The 18,585-nt window shown below is 45.1% G+C and overlaps 1 protein-coding gene across 10 annotated transcripts; it reads right to left on the reverse strand.

Annotated features, from left to right (window-relative positions):
* Positions 1-224: 224 nt before the first annotated feature.
* Positions 225-17,057, reverse strand: LSM6 (LSM6 homolog, U6 small nuclear RNA and mRNA degradation associated). 10 transcript variants are annotated; one of them, XM_070047187.1, is made up of 8 exons: positions 16,905-17,032; positions 15,453-15,554; positions 13,739-13,840; positions 12,839-13,041; positions 12,675-12,757; positions 7,684-7,787; positions 2,309-2,422; positions 225-506 (listed from the first exon to the last, which is right to left on the reverse strand). In XM_070047187.1, the coding sequence occupies exons 6-8, from the start codon at positions 7,775-7,777 to the stop codon at positions 472-474; spliced, it is 243 nt and encodes an 80-aa protein (XP_069903288.1). In that variant the 5' UTR covers positions 7,778-7,787; positions 12,675-12,757; positions 12,839-13,041; positions 13,739-13,840; positions 15,453-15,554; positions 16,905-17,032; the 3' UTR covers positions 225-471. The 10 variants fall into 10 exon arrangements, with proteins under 10 accessions (XP_069903288.1, XP_069903291.1, XP_008265604.1 ...); XM_070047190.1 differs by lacking the exon at positions 16,905-17,032 and adding an exon at positions 16,853-16,897; XM_008267382.4 differs by lacking the exon at positions 13,739-13,840 and having other exon boundaries at positions 12,839-12,998.
* Between the last annotated feature and the right edge of the window lie 1,528 nt (positions 17,058-18,585).

Raw genomic sequence — 18,585 nt, forward strand, 5'->3', positions numbered from 1 at the left:
TTTCTAAGAGGTGACAGAATCAAGAGCTGAACTGCTGATGTCACGGCCACTTTTTCATGGCCTCCCAATTCTCCTCCAAGTTTTGGGTGGCAAATAGAAGAGGATCGGATAAAGGGGAGTGGGCACCGCTCACACACCCCATGCATTTCCATCACCTGAACAGCACAGCAGATCAGTGAAATGAGGCTGCTTGAAACTGAAAGAATCACAAGGGGAGAAACAGGTTTGTCTTTTTTTTATTCTTTTAGCATTTTGGATACTGAAATGGAGGTAAAAGAAACTGACTATTGGAAAGAACTCTTTACAATTAAATTCACAATGTTATACATTCAACTTGCTCCCATGTCAGTGAAAAATCACCGACTATTATGAAAGCAGAACAAATGATATCACCAAAGAACCGAACAACAGAACAGACAACTTCATAAAATATACACGTCCCGCTACGCAAAGGACTTCTCTCCAGGGTCTTCACATTCGCCTCTTCTGTGTACTGATGTACAACACTGGAAAAAAACAAAAACAAAAACAACTGAAAATACAGTCTGCTCTTCAGGATCATGGTAGTAAGTTTTAAAAGCAAGTGAATTTTGCCTGACATATCTGCAAACTTAAAAGGGCTTTCCAAGCATATAACCAACCAACTCTAGAACCACTGTGAGACAAGTTCTATGACTGTAGACCCACATGTGGTGTCTTCTAACACTGTGTCCTAATCTTATCTATGCATCAGACTGAGTTTGCAAACTGATCAAGGAAATAAAATAAAATATACCTCAGAGTCCCTGGAATGCTTCTCAATGAGAAGTACCATAACTGCACTTTGAGGGACATAAATCAATCTCCCAGGCCTGATTTCAGATGAATAATCAATAGTGTATTTGTATCCATCTCCCCAGTACAAATGCTAAACCTGCTTATTTACTTTTTTAATTGAAACTGGATAAACAAGAATTGAGTTTTTTTTTTTTTTTTTTTTTAAAGACCCCGAAGTTCTTCCTCTGGGTTTCCTGCTAGACTTTGAATGTTTGGTGCTATCCAAACTGTAGTCTGTGGCATATAGGGTACGTGAGAGTATGACAAAAATGAATAAAATGACCAGTCACTCTGGTCAAGTTTTCACCCCAGGTGTGCCTCCCCACCCTTCCCCACGCCTGCTCAGAGGCATACAGGTTTGTTCACAGAACACAGCACAGGTTCATCGAGTAAGTCAGAATCCTCCTGAAGAGCCAGAGAGGGAGACTTGGGAGGCCAAAGGTAGCTGTCACTGACTACATCATGGGGATTCTAGAAAGAGAAGCATCAGCGTGTCAGCCCAAACAGCTTTGGGGGAGCTGAGCAGGCCCTCCACAGGTGAAAGGACCCGCCCCTCACTGTCACAGCACCTGCCCTCGTCCGCTGCCTCACCTCTCATCAGCGGTCAGAGGAGGCAAGACCACACCACCTCCCAGGAAAAGGAGGAAATCAAATTAAGAACAATATGGAAAAGAGGAGAAGAAATGCTACACGCTGGAGTACTAAGAAGCAATCAAAACACACATATATTATGCTGGGAAGAAATACGGTGCTATGAAAACAGAGGACAGAATATCCATTATGAAAGTCAGAATGTTTACTTCACAGCAAAGGGAACCGGCTGTTGGGTGGACTGAAGAACTCCTTAGCCAGAAGTAAAGAAATCAACAGAAAAGCTGAACTCAAGAATCCCAGAGTTCTACTCAGGGGGTCAAAAAGTGGGGTTCAGTCTAGGAATAATTCTCATAATTCTGGTGCTTTCCCTTCCTGTCCCAGATCCACATATGACTTGACTGGTAATCTATGTCTGAATCAAAGTATTTAAAACTATCTGCAGCAGTTATAGCAAAACACTCGCTGTTAAAAAGCTGAGTAATGTCAGGACCATATTTCCTACTGCGCCATTTTTGCCAAACTAAAGGGTATAAACCTCTACAAAATGCATCTCAGCATTTACTACAGAAAGGACTTCTGGACTGGCCAAGCTCCAAATTACACAACAGCTCCAACCTCAGACTGCGAGAGGTGAGGTTATGTGGTGGGAGAATACAATACACCAGATCCAGGAGGGCAGGGGTGGGTGAGAACCCTTGGAAAGGGAGGGAAGGAAAGAATTTCTAGTTCCATAACTCCAAGGAGCTACAAACAAAGCACCGGTCACACCGAGGAGCTGAGCTCCAAACATTTAAAAATAAAACCAAAGCCAACTTTAAGACGATCTAGAAGATGCTCGGGTGGTGCTGACTGTAAGCGTATTTGGGTGGTGTAGAGGCGCACGATGCAGAAACGTTACCGTTGTTTCCTCGGATGAATGCGTCCCCGTACTTATTCTTCAGCTGTCCATTTACATACTCTTCTGTCTGCTCCAGGGCGATGTTCATGTAGCCGTCCAGGCAGGCCAGGACCCCTGGAGTTACAGGCACAGTCAAGAAGGGGACATTCAAAGCATGCATGGTTGTCAACCACAGGGCACACCTTAGAGCTGCCAGTCTCCTGACTCATGAGCTCTTAGGTGCTCAATATAAAAACCCACAGTGAAATGAAACTCACTAGATTTACACACAACACGAGTCTTTACCCTCTGCCGATCTGAATGAAAGCGAGAGAGCACATAAGAAAGAGTCAGGCACCGGCTACTACCGGGAAAACAGTGAACCGTCCCTTCCCTAGTGGGATGTAGGATCACACACAGCAACTCTGGAAGCCTTCACCAAAGTAACCGAGTAAGAATATTCCAAGTAAAATCCTGTTCTTTGAAGGCGAACGACAGCAGTGGGCAATTATGCACGAACAAATGATCCTTGGTCCCTGTGGCATTTCTTACTTTAGCCGCTAAGTGAAATAGGGTCTGGCAGATTTATTTCATTCTTTCACAACATCTACGGCAGCAGATGAATGAACTCCAGGGTTAAGAGGAAGTCTCCACAATCTGTTAAAATAATAGAAGAGGAGACAGCAGGTGCTCCTGCAAGAACATCTTAAAGCTGTGACTCACGGAGGAGAGCAGCTTGAGAATACAGGGCAGCATATTGCATTCTAACACATCCCATTCTGTTTTGTTACAGTTACAATAATTTCAAATCAAAACTAATGGACGAAAGGGGCTAAAAACATTCTAGGGAGCTTTCAAAGAAACAGTTTGAGCAAATCTTTTTAATTGTGTTAAGATGGTGTAAATTCTGTAAACTGTGACCTGAAGATTTTTTTTTTAAAGACAAAAATCTGCAAGCCTCACTATCCCAAGTGGTATTTTTCTAGGAAAAAAAAAAAAGAAAAATTAAATAAAAACAAGCACAGATTTGATTCGATTAGCCGAGTCAATCGTTTCATTTAGTCTTAACTTCATTTATATGCTCCACACTCTCTGCCTATGCCCCCATTATCCTCTAAACAAAAAAGGGTCTTTTCAAAATTGTGTGTGTGGAACGAGAGCACAAGACATTAATCTAACAGAATTCCGCTGGAAGCTATAAACTTTCAAAGAACCAGCATGCATTGTGAGCAGTTCGTAACAACTATTTCTTAGCAAAAAAAGGCTTAAGACACAACTTTACAGTTTGTTTCCTGTTGTATTCTTTTATATCTAAACCACAATCAGAAATGAGCAAGAAACCTTTAAGATGTGATATGCAAATGCCTAAAGATTAATAAAGCAAAATAGACTAATGAAAATGTCTATTGTTATAACAAAGGTTAAAGCAAACCAACGTGTCAGGGTTAGAATTATAACCTTCTCCCTTCTTGTGGAGATCTACTATATTTTATAGAAAACAAGAGGTTTTCTTCAAACTTGAAAAGAAACCACTACAGAGAACTGCTGGTTTTTAAAAAATTATTTAACCACAAAATAAGCACATTATTTTAGTAAAGCTCTCTACTAATGTAAAATATTTGCTGTAGTCATCTAGGGACCATAAGCAGACATTTGTATACACAGAAAAATTAAGATTACTACCCACGGGAAAGGTGGCTCAATCTCCTCAGTAAACAAAGAAAATATAAAACAAATAGGATATTTAGTGCTTGTTGCCAATTAGATTGGAAAAGATGAGCAAGAGCTTATCCAAGGGTGATGAGGGTTCGCTAAGGACACACCTGTGCCCTGGTAGAGGGCCATTTGGCCTGCTCAGTGGCTCAGGCCTAGCCCAGGGAATTCACTCTAATGAGATCTTTGGACAAGTAAGTGTTCAAGATAGATGTGAAAAAACAGTTGTTTATCATAACCAAAAATTGGTAAAGACCTAAATGTCCACTAAAAGGAAATCAGTTAAAAACAACAACTATAAACTACGGCTTAGCCACACACACAGGGATTCTAATGCAGTCATTAAAAATCTCAACATTGTCATAGTACTAAACATGTTGTTTAGTGTTAAAAAAAAAAAGGTTACATGTATGGCTGACTACGTTTAGCTGACTACATTTAGATAAAATTGTGCTTATTTGGGGGTACTTCAAAAAGTTTGTTGAAGAATGAAATTAAGAGTATGAGTTTATTTTGTTGTGAAAATTTTTTCACAGTATGTGGAAAACGCATATTATGAAAAATCTACACACAGATTTCAAATTTTTCTGCAACAAAATAAACTCACACTTTTTTTTCTCTATTGTTTGCTTTTAAATTTCTAAAAGTAAAACAAAACTAAAAGATGTATTACCTTTAGATAAAGAACACTTCCCTTAAAGAATTCAGACCAAAATAAGGGCATGCTGATTGAGCTCCTCAGTAAAGTAGGTACTGGGGCCATGCTGTGGTAAGCAGATTAAACTGCAGCCATGTGGGTGCAGGTTCCACTCCCAGCTGCTCCACAGCGCACCTGGGAAAACAGTGGAAGATGGCCCAAATCCCTGGGCCCCTGTGGGAAAACTGGATGAAGCTCCTGGCTTTAGTCTGGTGCAACCCTGGCCATTGTGGCCATTTGGGGAGTGAACCAGCAGATGGAAGATCTCTCTTTCACTCTCTCCCTCTCCCTCTCTGTGTAACTGCCTTTCAAATAAATAAACTTAAAAAAATAAAGTAGGTACTGAGAACATAATGAACAGAGCATCCCACCCTAATTAGTTGTGAAATAGTCTCAAGTCCCAGAAGTCTGTTATCTCTTCTAGGCTCCTCAAAGTTCACGGGTGAGAGACAATGCAGAGTTCATCTCAGAATTCGGTATAAATACACTAGTTTCGTTGTCAAAATCAAAATAAACTGGAGACATGTGATTAAAAGAAACTAAAGGAGTCCATAAAAACAGTCCAGTGGTTTCTTAAGCCTGGGTTTGAGTCCTAGCACACCATTCCCTAGGCGAGGCTAATTAACAAAGGCCTTATGGGATTTATTGAAGACACAATTGTTACAGTAATTAAAACATATTCATCATGTAGTAAGCCCTCAGTAAAATTAAATCGTTATACATGGAAAAAGTAAAAAGCTCAAAAGACTACTGTCATTATTGTTTAGAAAAGAGGCCAACAAAAAACCCAGTAACTCCGCCAGTAAGTAAGTTATCCTTACTTGTGATATATTCCAGGTAATTTAGTATCTTAATTTTGAAGATTCAGGAATTTAGTAATTTAAAAAGCAGAATTTGGGGGCCGGTGCTGTAGTGTAGTGGATCAAGTCCTGGCTGCTCCACTTCTGATCCAGGTATCTGCCAAGGCCTAGGAAAGCAGAAGATGGCCCAAGTACTTGGGCCCCTGCACCAGTGTGGGAGACCTGGAGGAAACTCCTGGCTCCTGGCTTCGGATCAGCCCAGCTCTAGCTGTTGTAGCCATCTGAGGAGTGAACCAGCAGATGGAAGACTTCTGTCTGTCTCTCTCTGCCTCTGCCTCTCTGTAACTCTGCCTTTCAAATAAATATAAATCTTAAAATAAAAAAAAATTAAAAAAAAAAAAAAAAAACAGAATTTGGGGGCAGGCATTCAGCCTAGAGATTAAAAGGCTTCTATCCCATAGTGGAGTACCTGAGTTCAAGTCCCAGCTCCAGCTACTGACTCCAGCTGCCTGCTAACGCTCACCCTGGAAGGCTGTAGGTGATAGTTCAAGTAGCTGAGTTCCTGCCAACCCCATGGGAGACCTGGATTGAGTTCCCAGCTCCTGGCTTTGTCCTGGCCCAGCCCTGGTTATTGTGGACATTTGGGGAGTGAACCAGTGCATGTGAGTTCTCTCATACACAAAAAAATTTTTATGTGTGATTTTTTTAAGATTTATTTATTCAAAAGGCAGAGTGACAGAACAAGAGATCCTGCATACATTGATTCACTCAGCTGCAATAGCTGAGACTGGTTCAGGCTAAAGTTAGGAACCTGGAACACTATCCAGGTCTCCACGTGGGTGGCAGGGACCCAAGCACTTGTGCCATCTTCCACTGCCTTCCCAGGTGCCTTAGCAGGGAACTGAACCCTTCAGAAGTGGGGCAGCAGGGACTCAAACTGGTGCTCAGCTCAACCTGCTGTGCTACAATGCAGGTCGCTTACATGGAATTTGATGACTTTCCTTCCATTAACTTCAGAAGCATCACGGCCTCTTTTTAAGAGTATTCTCAGGCCGGCGCTGTGGTGTTGCGGGTTAAGCCACCGCCTGCAGTGCCGGCATCCCATATGGGCAATGGTTCAAGACCTGGCTGCTCTACTTCAGATCCAGCTCTCTGCTGTGGCCTGAGAAAGCAGTGGAAGATGGCCAAGTACTTGGGATCCTGCCCCCGTGTGGGAGACCCGGAAGAAGCTCCTGGCTTCGGAGCGGCACAGCTCTGGCTGTTGCAGCCAATTAGGGAGTAAACCAGCGGATGGAAGACCTCTCTCTCTGTTTCTTCTTCTCTCTCTGTGTAACTCTTTCAAATAAATCAATAAATCTTTATATATATGTATGTATGTATGTGTGTGTGTGTGTGTGTGTATATATATATATATATATATATATATATATAAAAGTATTTTCTACAGGAACAGAAGGGAGCCTTTGGCTACCACACGTTCTACTAACAGGAAGTTCATGTTGTAAAGTTATACATCTAAACAGCTGCCTGCCAATCTTGAATACTTAAGCAACAACCAATAATGCTACACCAAGGTTTTCTTCATAACCACTCATTCATGCCTGAGTTGAGTGGGCACTGCTGGCTACTCCCAGGGAACTCAGGGACACACGATCTCAGAGCTGGGACAGGAGACAGCATTACAAACTCTGCTACCACAATTGTCTCTCACGGTCCCTGGGCGCACAGCACTCGAGAAGCTACCTGAGATACTCACATCCCATGCTGGAGTGCCTGGTTTGAGTCCTGGCTACCCTGCTTCCCTACCAGTGCACACTCAGGGATAAAGGTGACATGTGATGGCCAAGTACCTGGGTCCCTGGGTCCCTGGGTCCCTGCCACCCACATAGGAAGACTCAGACTGCGTTCTAGGCACCCAGCTTCAGCTAGGCTCCTAACTGTTGCAGCATTTAGGGAGCAAACAAGCAGATAGATGACTTCTGTCTGTGTCTCTTTCTCTCATTCTTTCAAATAAAATTTGTTTTGGAAAAGGAAAAATCTCAGATGTAGAAAAAGAGCTAGGCATAAAAACTGTTGATGCCAGTACTTTTCTGGTCTACTGGGTATACTTAAGAGGTTAATAAAAATCAGTAAGCCACATTTACTTATTTAGTTACACCAGTTAGGATGAAACATGAAAATATTACCTCGATAATCCACTCCAGAATTTAATTTTACCACAACTGGTCGTCCGATGATTTGCTTTAAGAAGTCACTAGGGGTTTGCTTCCGCAGACTCATTTTAACAATCCTGATCAGAAATATGAAAGGGAGGAACAAGCGTTAAGACAAAAGCTAATTATTCAACAAAAACTCTTGAAGCCCTTAACACGGTTCTAGGAAATCAAGTATGAAAGCACCACGTTTGAAGACTCATTACTTCTCAACTAGTAACGCGACAGCTAAGTGTTTTCAGTACTAGGAGCCACTCAGGCAAGTGTTTCACAGCCATCATCTCCTTCAGTCCCAACAAACCCACTCATTAGAGTTGTTTACAGAGCACCGACTCTTGTCACTTGTCACTACGGTCTCACAGCCATTATGTTCTTCACAACACCCTTCCTCCACCCAGTGCTGAGACCTCCGCTAAGAGCCCTGTGAACACTACCAAAGTTACTGTTTACAGCAATCCTGGGGAGAATCGCTTAATATCCCCATTTTGCTGACGAAAATAAAGACATAAAAAGAGTAATGAATTTGCCTTTAAACTGTGATGAAACCAAAGTATACTGGAACCTTCAAACTCAAATCAGGCCTAGTGCAGGGGCCACACCAAGCAGGGTAGGTACATCCCGGAACAACTGATGCCTCAATGTAGCTCTGAACCTAACAACTGCAATCACACTTGAAAGCTGCTACTTGAGTACACCCTATGCCAGCACCTTCCCAAGCACATTCTATGTATTAATCCACTCAAACCACGCTGCCCCATGAGGTGGGGATCATTTTCCCCCTATTTTACAGATGAAGAACCAGACACAGGAAGTTAAACCTCTTGCTCAAGGTCAACCAGTCAGTAAGCAGCCAGCCAGCCCATGCTCTAAATCACAACCTTAAATGGTCTTCTGAAAGTCTCTGATGTACCCAAATATTCTGCATTACCTGATTACAATTATCACAAATATGTGCACTACAAATGAAAAAAGTCTCAAAATTCAAGTATGATAGGAGTCCGAAACAGACAGCATTACACACTCAAATTAGTCACATCAGACTTGCAAAGTTGTCCGTTACTCCCTCAACACTGTTATACAACAGCACCGTCTCTAAAATTCTTAGTAAGGAGTGGGCATGCGGCCCAGCGGTGAAGATGCACGTCAGGATGCCCGCATCCCTCGTCAGAGAGCCTGGGCTCAGTAGCTGCTCCAGCGCCTGATTCCAACTTCTTGCTAATGCAATCCCTAGGAAGCAGCAGTGATGACTCAGGTGGCTGGGCTCCTGCCACCCACGTGGGAGACCTGGAGTGACTTCCTGGCTTCGGCCCTGTCTGATCCCTGCCATTGTGGGCAGCTGAAGAGTGACCCAGGGATTGACGTAGTGGGTAAAGTCAAACGCTGGTTCGAGTCTCAGCTGCTCTACTTTTGATCCAGCTCCCTAATGGCCTAGGAAAAGCAGTAGAAGGTGGCCCAAGTGTTTGAGCTTCTGCCACCCACATGGGAAACCTGGATTGAAGCTCCTGGCTCCTGGCTCTGGCCTGGCCCAGCCTTGACAGTTGCAACCATTTGGGGAGTGAACCAGAAGATGAAGGATTTTTCTGTAACTCTTTTTTTTTTTTTTTTTAAGATTTATTTATTTATTTGAAAGGCAGAGTTACACAGAGAGAGAAGGAGAGGCAGAGAGGCAGAGAGGCAGAGAGGCAGAGAGAGAGAGAGAGAGAGAGGTCTTCCATCTGCTGGTTCACTCCCCAGATGGCCACATCGGCCAGAGCTTCGTCGACCCGAAGCCAGGAGCCAGGAGCTTCTTCCAGGTCTCCCACGCTGGTGCAGGGCCCAGGGACTTGGGCCATCTTCTACTGCTTTCCCAGGCCACAGCAGAGAGCTGGATCAGAAGAGGAGCAGCCGGGACTAGAACCGGCGCCCATATGGGATGCCAGTGCTTAGGCCAGGGCTTTAACCCGCTGCGCCACAGTGCTGGCCCCTCTCTGTAACTCTTTCAAATAAGTAAATAGATCTTGAAAAATTAAAAAAAAAAAAAATAGTGACCCACTGATGTGTGCAGGGAGCTCACATTCTCTTTCTCTGCCTCTCAAATAAATTTTTAAAAGCTTATCCTTAAAAATAAATAATTTCATGAAATAAATGAACAAAATTGCAATTACTTAAGCAAACCTGAGTAAAAAAGACTTTGGAAGTTAATCTGTTTCATTCAAGTTCAGAACTTATTTCATAATGATATGGCACTGAGACTTAAAAATTAATATGGACAACACTCTTCTATGGACTCTCTTGAAGAACCAACTTGGTTATTTTTTAATCAAAACGTTCACTAAACATTCTTCCATTGAACACAGCTGCTTACTGCTTTCCAAACACACCCACTCCATGACCTCCACTCGGGTTTAGGACCACTGTTTGCTGATGCTCTCACAGCGGATCTGTGCTAGGTAATGAGCTTTTCGTTTGTTCGACAAACATGCACATGCACACAGCGAACAAAGAAATTCAGAAATACTTCCTCCACTGAAGCTCTGACTTTAAAGAAGTCAGAATCTACATGGAAAATTTAAAGTCTTCTTTAAAAAAAAAAAAAAAAAAAAAGCCAGTGCCACGGCTCACTAGGCTAATCCTCCGCCTGTGGCGCCGGTACCCCAGGTTCTAGTCCCGGTCGGGGCGCTGGATTCTGTCCTGGATGGCCCAAGTACTTGGGCCCTGCACCCGCATGGGAGACCAGGAGAAGCACCTGGCTCCTGGCTTCAGATCAGCGCGGTGCACTGTCCGCAGCGGCCACTGGGGGGTGAACCAACAGAAAAGGAAGACCTTTCTCTCTGTCTCTCTCTCTCACTGTCCACTCTGCCTGTCAAAAAAAAAAAAAAAAAAAAAAGTCTTCTTTAAAGGGCATGAAGGTCGCCGCCGTGGCTCACTAGGCTAATCTTCCGCCTTGCAGCACCGGCACACCAGGTTCTAGTCCCAGTCGGGGCACCGGATTCTGTCCCTGTTGCCCCTCTTCCAGGCCAGCTCTGTGCTGTGGCCAGGGAGTACAGTGGAGGATGGCCAAGTACTTGGGCCCTGCACCCCATGGAAGACCAGGATAAGTACCTGGCTCCTGCCATCGGATCGCGGTGTGCCGGCCAGCACGCCGGCCGCAGCGGCCATTGGAGGGTGAACCAACGGCAAAAGGAAGACCTTTCTCTCTGTCTCTCTCTCTCACTGTCCACTCGGCCTGTCAAAAATAAATAAATAAATAAAGGGCATGAAGAAATAAAAGTGATCATAACTGAAGTACAATTTTTCTTTAACCAAGAAAAGTCAACATCCTAAGTTAAATAAAATAAAAAATACAGAAACTATCATTTGTACCATATGGCTTGGAAGATTCTTGTTTTTATTTTATTTTTTAAAAGATATATTTATTTGAAAGGCAGAGTTACAGAGAGGCAGAGGCAGAGAGAGAGAAAGGTCTTCCATCCACTGGTTTGTTCCCCAGATGGCTGCAATGGCTGGAGCTATGCTGATCTGAAACCAGGAGCCAGGAGCTTCTTCCAGGTCTCCCACATGGGTGCAGGGGCCCAAGGACTTGGGCCATCTTCCACTGCTTTCCCAGGCCATAGCAAGGAGCTGGATCGGAAGTGGAGCAGCCAGGACTCGAACCAGCACCTATATGGGATGCCGGCACTGCAGGCAGTGGCCCCACCCGCTATGCCATAGGGCTGACCCTGAAAGATTTCTTTAAAACGTGATCAACTGATTATTTTGTTTTGCAAATTTTAATTTAATTTTTCCACTGAACTGGCACTTACTTTTTTAGCCACACAGTCTCAACAGATGTCTAAAATTATAACTATTATTCAGGACAACTTCTAATAATCCGGGACTCGGTCCACATAGTAATTTTATTTATGCTGTTTTTAAGTAAAAAGAGAAAAATTACAAGGTAAATACTCCAACAGATTCGAATACCTTTAATGACTTTGGTAAAAACGAACCTCCCTGTTTGTCTATAAACCATCTTATTTTTGTCTCAAAGATGAGCTGTTTTGTGGTTAGATACTTCTACAGAACTATTAACTCTCCAGATCTGAGAGAAACTCAACTCTTGAGTTTTAGGATAATATCCTATCACAACCGTCACATCACATTATGCCAGTTTCTTCATGTATGAAACTACGATAGGGCTAGCTGTTCGTGTTAAGCAAACACTAAAATACACCAGTGATGTGAAAATTTAGTTCACAGAAAAATTATTTACTTATTAGTACTTTCAAGTACTCCTAGAATTCACATATTTACAGTTTAGCATGAAAAATAAATTGAAAAGAAAAAATTGGAAGAGTTAAAAATTAGTGACAGTGGGGCCAGCCCTGTGGCATAGTAGGCCAAGCCTTTGTGTGTAGCACTGGCCTCCCATGCGGGCCCCTGTTCGTGTCCTGGCTGCTCCTCTTCTGATCCAGTTCTCTGTTACGGCGTGGGAAAGCAGTGAAAAATGGCCCAAGTGCATGGGCCCCTGCAGCTGTGTTGGAGACCCGGAGGAAGCTCCTGGCTTCAGATTGGCCCAGCTCCCGCCATTGCAGCCATTTGGAGAGTGAACCAGCAGATGGAAGACCTTTCTGTCTCTCCTTCTCACTGTCTGTAACACTGCCTCTCAAATAAATAAACAAATAAAATCTTAAGAAAGAATACCACCCTAGACTGTAAGGTGTTTAACAGTACTCTTTTGAGAATGGTATTAACTTTCCACACCTTTATAAAAAGCACAGATAAGTTTTCCTAGTCTCACTAAAGACAATGCCTCTATTAGGCCTCATCTTTATTGCAATCACATCCGTCCCCTTGGGAAGGCAGTCAACATGTCACACTTGCACAGAATACCTGCTGAGACGCAGGCACACAGGGCTTTGGACTTTCAGAGTCTACACTAAAGAGGGGTAAAAAAAAAAAGATGGAGAATTTCACAACGGGTCTATTTGCACAGAAGTACGTACAGAGAAGGCCACAGAAAGAATCGTCCAGCCCAGGTGCGGCAGATCCAAGGACAGTTTCTGGAGAATACGACGCCTGAGCCAAGCTGGAAGGAAAAGGAGTCCACCAAGTGAAAGGAGAAAGACAAGGGGCCACGCGCTTGGATCTGAAGGTAAACGCTACATACAGGGGCCGGAGAAAAAGCTGTGGAAGGGCTCCTTCACGCGGAACACAGGCTGCAGCTCCAAGTCTAGTTCCCAGACCCGAATCATTAGGGTCCCTTGGAGACTCCACTCAACAGCTCTGGGGCAGGACCCGGGAGTCCGTCTGTGTGATCCTGGGTGATTCTGACGAATCAGGAAGGGGAATGCTGTTGTCAGTTTTTGGCATCTGGGGGTGTGGGGAAGAGGAGGGCTGTGTAAGCAGGAGTGTCCTTGGGTTCTGTGTTCTGCTTTGGGGAGCTGAGTGCAGAGAAGCCACGTCACTTAGTTCTGGCATCTGGCTGTCTCTGAAATAACCTTCACGATCTACGGTCTTATGTCACTTACTTCTCTAGATGGGGCTCTGCTCCCTGGAAGAACAGTCAGTCACACGAAAGGAAGGGTTACCAACGAGCTCCTCGACTGTCCTGCAGAGTGCCTGCCTTCGGCTAAATCTCTCGTGAAAAATACTTTTGAAAGTATCTGGAAGGACTTTGGGTGCTTCAAACACATTTTACACATCACTTCAGGAGAGCCACATCTTTTACATTAGTCTTCATTAGGCTTCCTGGGTCCTCCCTGGAACTTAATGACTCGCCCATAAATCCATTTTGTATGAGTAAATTGGTCTTGACATCACAATTTTTCCCATCGCTTGGCTCAAGTAATTTTAAGTTTTCATCTTTTAAATTGGAAAAGGCAGAAGGAACACTTCTGACAACCTCTGAAGCAAGAGATGAGACTCTTGAACCATGAACACATGCGGAGGAAAACCTCTTCGTTCTGCAGGGTCACCTTGCCTACACGTCTCCCTTCAAAACGCAAGCCACGGTCATGCTCTGCGCCTCCCCCTCCACGGACTCCTGCCCAGGCCTGGTCTCACTGACCTATTTTCCTAAACGGCTACGAAGGCAGAGGCAGTATATTTCCTGTCAGAAGCAACCAAGAGGTCTGGCACAGAATACCTGGGAGCCTCCCTGCGGGGTTTTCTGGGAAAAGAACAGGGGGGAAACAAGACCAAACTGTACTCAGCCAAAGCTGGGATTCACGTAGAAAGCCCGTGAGGTGGAAAGCAGAACTAAGGCTTGACCCCAAAGCCAGAGCCCTGTCGAAGGTACACACAGCGGCCCTTCCGAATACGCCAAGGTTCTCCTGTCACACCTGGGAATGGCCAGAGAGAGAGAGATTCAGTCCAAGAGTAGTAGCATTGCAGGGGAAATGCCCTTTAGTGATGACTACTGTAAACTAGCCTGCAAACACACATCACGGCCAGTGGGACGAAACACACCCAGCGCGATTCTGAGCCATGCCACCGAGCCGAAGATGTGCAAATCCTTTGTCTGGGCAAAGTTCACCTGGGGAGCTAGGGTGTTCAGAGTTTAGGGTGAAAACAATTTGAGAAGCAAAAAATTGCAAGGGAGCCTAACCTTATAACTCAAGTAAACACAGCACTGGACTCATATCCATGTCTGAGGAGGGCATCAGACAGCGAGTAGGAACAGCTCTCTAAATATACTCCCCACGGGAGTGCCTGCCTGGCCTCTGAAGATGTCAATGGAGGCTACTTCCAAGGGCCAAGTCCGTCCACTCACAGCACCTCTGTCCACCCTGTCACAGCCCTCGTCAGGTTGATTTGCGACAGGTTGCCTAAGGCTGTGGGAGAGAAATTCAAGGCCAGTGCCAAGCAATACCCCTGTGCCAGCCCCATGCCTGCTAGCCCCAATTACGGGTACAGTGACCAGTACATTATCATGCATGTATTTAAATAGCTAGTAACCTAGTGGTAAGGCTATTACTGCCCACCAAATAAGGGGGAAATGGAAAAGAGAAAACAGGAAGGGTTGTGGGCTGTCAAGAACAAGGGGCGTCTGAATCTGCAGGAATGTCTTCAAAATGCAGATTCCTGAAGCACACTCAGGCCAAGAGGCACTGCAATCTCCACTTTAGGAAGTCCCCCAGGTAACTCCTCTAGGCAAGTGGTCTTGCCCCCTCCCTCAGGAAGTCCCCCAGGTAACTCCTCTAGGCAAGTGGTCTTGCCCCCTCCCTTGGGGAACTTGGGAAATCTCTGGATTATCTACCTGACAGAGGGTACTGCTGGTGCCTGGGGGACACTGACCACCAGTCTCGCTACACATTCTGCCACACACAGCGCAGCACCCTCAGCGGAGGATTAGCTAGTCCCACATGTTGACTACACTGAGAGATCCTGCAATAAGCCCTAAAATTAAAAAAAAAAAAAATCCACCATTCTCTGGTCTTAAAAACAAGAATTTTAAAGAAATCATCAAGGTATAACAAATGAAAATGAACACAGTTCAGTCTAACCAGATGATGAAGTGTTAGTTATATCTTACTAGGGATATTTTATTCCCAGATACAGGGAATCTGAAAACAACTGTCAAGTTCTTGAAGGGGTGGCCTTTCTATGTAATGAACTTCTAGTCCTGGCCTTGCAAATGTCACTCTTTCATTTTCCAGTGCTATGGATACCTCAGATGATTAAAACCTCTCAACAAGTCACTCGGCACAATTCTAAAAGGAGCAAATCCAAGTGCCACAGTTTGGTGAGAGTCTGTCTGATGCTGCGTGAAGAGTACTCACTTGGGAGGCAGGAAACCTGAGTTCTAATTCCAGCTCTGCTACCGAATTAGCTGTGACTTGGATAACTCATCATTTCACCTCTCAAGGCCCCGGCTTTCTCATCTGCAAAATAAGGGAATTATGCCAGATGACCACTGAAATCTCTCTCTGCTCTAACGTTCAGTTAGCCTACGCAGTAACTCCAAAATACACACACGCGTGGATGTGCGTGCACACACACACACACACACTCATACTCTCACATGCCTCTGCAGATTCCCGCACAAGATTCAAGCAAGCAGAACTGCCCAACACTGCAGTCATAAATGACAGCACCTGCAAACAGACGCTCCACCTCCCTGTTTGGCAGGTTGGAAATATATTATGAGCCACCAGACTTTTCATGAAATAAGCTCAGTTGTATTAAAATTACGTAAACTACTAGGGCTGTTTTTGAGGACAAGCTGTCCATGTGTATGAAGACTAAAGAAACACCTTATATGATTACAGAATGTAATGTAGTAATTTCTGCGAATCCAGCTCGAGAAAACACCGCAACACTGTTAGGGAAACTTCTTATCATGGATACTAAAATCAAACAGGAACCGAAAAACAACTTAGATTTTTCCACAGTAGGGGAATAGCTAAGCAATGTATGGGACTTACACAATGACAGACTGGGCAGCCGAGCTAAGGGAAATACAAAACCAGAAATGACAGATACTTAGATGGAGTTTTTAAACGGAAGCGGAAATCGATACTGTTAATAAAATGTGTACCGTCTTAGCTACAGCACGAACTAGTACACACAACAGCAAGAGACCGTGGCTGGTGGGATTTGGGGAGGACTAGCTTCTCCACTTCCAAGTTGCCTACAACAGTCCCGTCTAACTGATAGGGAGAGGTGGGAGAAAGGCACTCGGGGAGAGCCTTATCAACGCGAGGTGCACCTGCGGTTCTCAGTCGTCCGAAGCAACATACCCACACGGCTCGCACGTGCACATTCCCGCCCAGAAAACTATGGGAACCGGGTTGGGGCCCCGACTCGACCGCCCAGCTCCTCCCAAGATCTGCCGTAGCCACCCTCGTGGCGTGGTCCTGAGTACCGGGCGGAGCCGGGACCCGCCTGCGGGCTCGGCTTTCCCGCGGAATCCCCGGGCTAGCGTCGGGGTTCCCTGGGAGCTGAGCCGGTGCCGCAGCTCACCACACGCTCCCGGCGCCGACCACCCGGGACCCCGCGGCCACCCCAAGCCCGCTCGAGAGCGCGTGGGCGCGGCATTCCGCCGGCACCGGCTCCGGCGGGCTCCGAGGTCCGTGCTCCCTCCAGGGGTGCCAAGCCGCTCCCGCCGGGCCCTCCTCCCCGGGCCCGGAGCCGCTGCAGTCGCCGCTTCTCCGCGAGACGGCACCCGGGGGCCTCGAACCTGAGGCTGCGCGCGCGGCCCCGACGTATGCCCACGCGGCAGTCCGGCTCACCTCTCGGCCAGGATCCAGAACCCTCACTCCAGGCGGCCCCCAAGCCCGGCCTCCACGGACAATCGCAGCGAAAACCGAAACCGCCGAGGAAGCGGCACTTTCCAGCTTCAGCCAATCAGTGCTTTCCTCGACTACGGGAGCCCGCGGCACCCGAAAAGGTCCAACCTCGCCGGAGCGCGCAGCTCCGAGTCTCCGGGTTTATTTAAGGGCAGAATTGGCGCAACCGGTTAAGGCAGCAAGCGCCCGAGTTCCCCCTTTTAACAGAAAAGCTAATATGGAGACAAAACAAACCTCCAAAAAGCGGCAGGTGATCTTTTGAGCAAGATCTTTCTGCAGAAGTGTAAGAAAGAACTTGAACTCATAGGAAACTGTAATTTAATCACTAAAAAAAATGATGATGCGTTCGTACCCAGAAATATCCTTGAATAATTTATAGAAAATAAGCAGCCTCAAGTCTTTAAATTCACCTTCGAATATTAAGTGTCTGAAGACTACGGCATTGTTAGCAAGAGGATTGTTTCCATGGCAATGTTAATTGATACAAAAAGAATAGCATCACTAGTGTAACTCCAAGTTATAATGGCTTGAGTTGCATTCTGTGATAAACCAGTCCCAGTTGGAAATGGTGTTCAGACCTTGTTTACGTTGCTGCTGTGGGAGCTTGGTTTGGTGAATTCTCAATATTCTTGCTATTCACAGAAATGAAGAGGAGAATGAAAACCCATTGATTCCTGTATTCCAAGACTTGATTCCTTTGATTTCCTGCACTCACCCACTCATCAGCTTAAGAGTTCTACTCTAATTCTGTTCGTGATTTGTAACACTAGGAACAAAGTGATAATATCCTTAGAACACATTCTTAAACCTGGATGTTATGGGATGTAAAATGTGTAGGTTTTTTCTAAGACGAATTTCCTCCTCTTGTGACCTCCCTCTCAGCTGAAGGCAGAAGACCCTTTGACTGACTCCATGAGCACAGAATAAGTGGGTGTGATCTGAGGAAGAAGAAAGGCTTCTTTATATCCTTCCAGAAAAGCTCAGTTTGGGTAAAGACCAAAACAGTTACAGATTTCCTGCACAGGCTCTTTTTGAAGTTCTTGCAATGTAGAAAGTAATGTAAAGTACCATTGAAATCAAATAATGAACTGCAAAGAACACATGTAATAAGATGGGAAGCTCTAGCCCTAAAAACTTGGTTCACAAAAGACATCAAATTGCACCCCATGCCTCACTGGTTGTTTTAATTACTCAAAAGATAAGTTTGCCATTCATAGCTGCTTTCTTTGACCACAGAGCCCTGAGGAAGCCATGAAGACTGATGTGGTGGGCAGGGCGTGGTGAGCATGTTTAAGGGCCTGGTTCATCCGCACAGCAGCTGCTGCTCTCCCAAGGGAGACAGCTCGGTCAGGCCCCAGCTAGACAAATGGGTTGGGTACCATGGATTAGTCCATGAGCCAACAAGCTTATCATAAGTGTGGCTGTTCCCAGGGTCCCCTTGGCAACTTAGTATTGGTTTTTACGAACTTGCAAGGCATCTTTCCATATTTCACAGTTTTTTTTTTCCAGTATCTCTCACCATACAAGGAAAACATGTATGAGACTTTTTCTGAACACTGTCCATCAAGAACTAGTCTTCAAAGCTCTAAACATGAACATGAGCTTATTCAGGAGGCATCCTATC

This window comes from Oryctolagus cuniculus, chromosome 8 (genome assembly GCF_964237555.1).
Source record: "Oryctolagus cuniculus chromosome 8, mOryCun1.1, whole genome shotgun sequence".
Taxonomy (NCBI): Eukaryota; Metazoa; Chordata; class Mammalia; order Lagomorpha; family Leporidae; genus Oryctolagus; species Oryctolagus cuniculus.

Excerpts from the sequence above, each read along its gene's own strand:
- LSM6 (XM_008267385.4), bottom strand. The coding sequence starts at position 7,777 with ATGAGTCTGCGGAAGCAAACCCCTAGTGACTTCTTAAAGCAAATCATC. Across the intron at positions 2,423-7,683 it reads TTCTGGAGTGGATTATCGAG|GGGTCCTGGCCTGCCTGGAC; the intron begins GTAATATTTTCA and ends CTGTAACTCCAG. Across the intron at positions 507-2,308 it reads ATTCATCCGAGGAAACAACG|TGTTGTACATCAGTACACAG; the intron begins GTAACGTTTCTG and ends GTTTTTTTCCAG.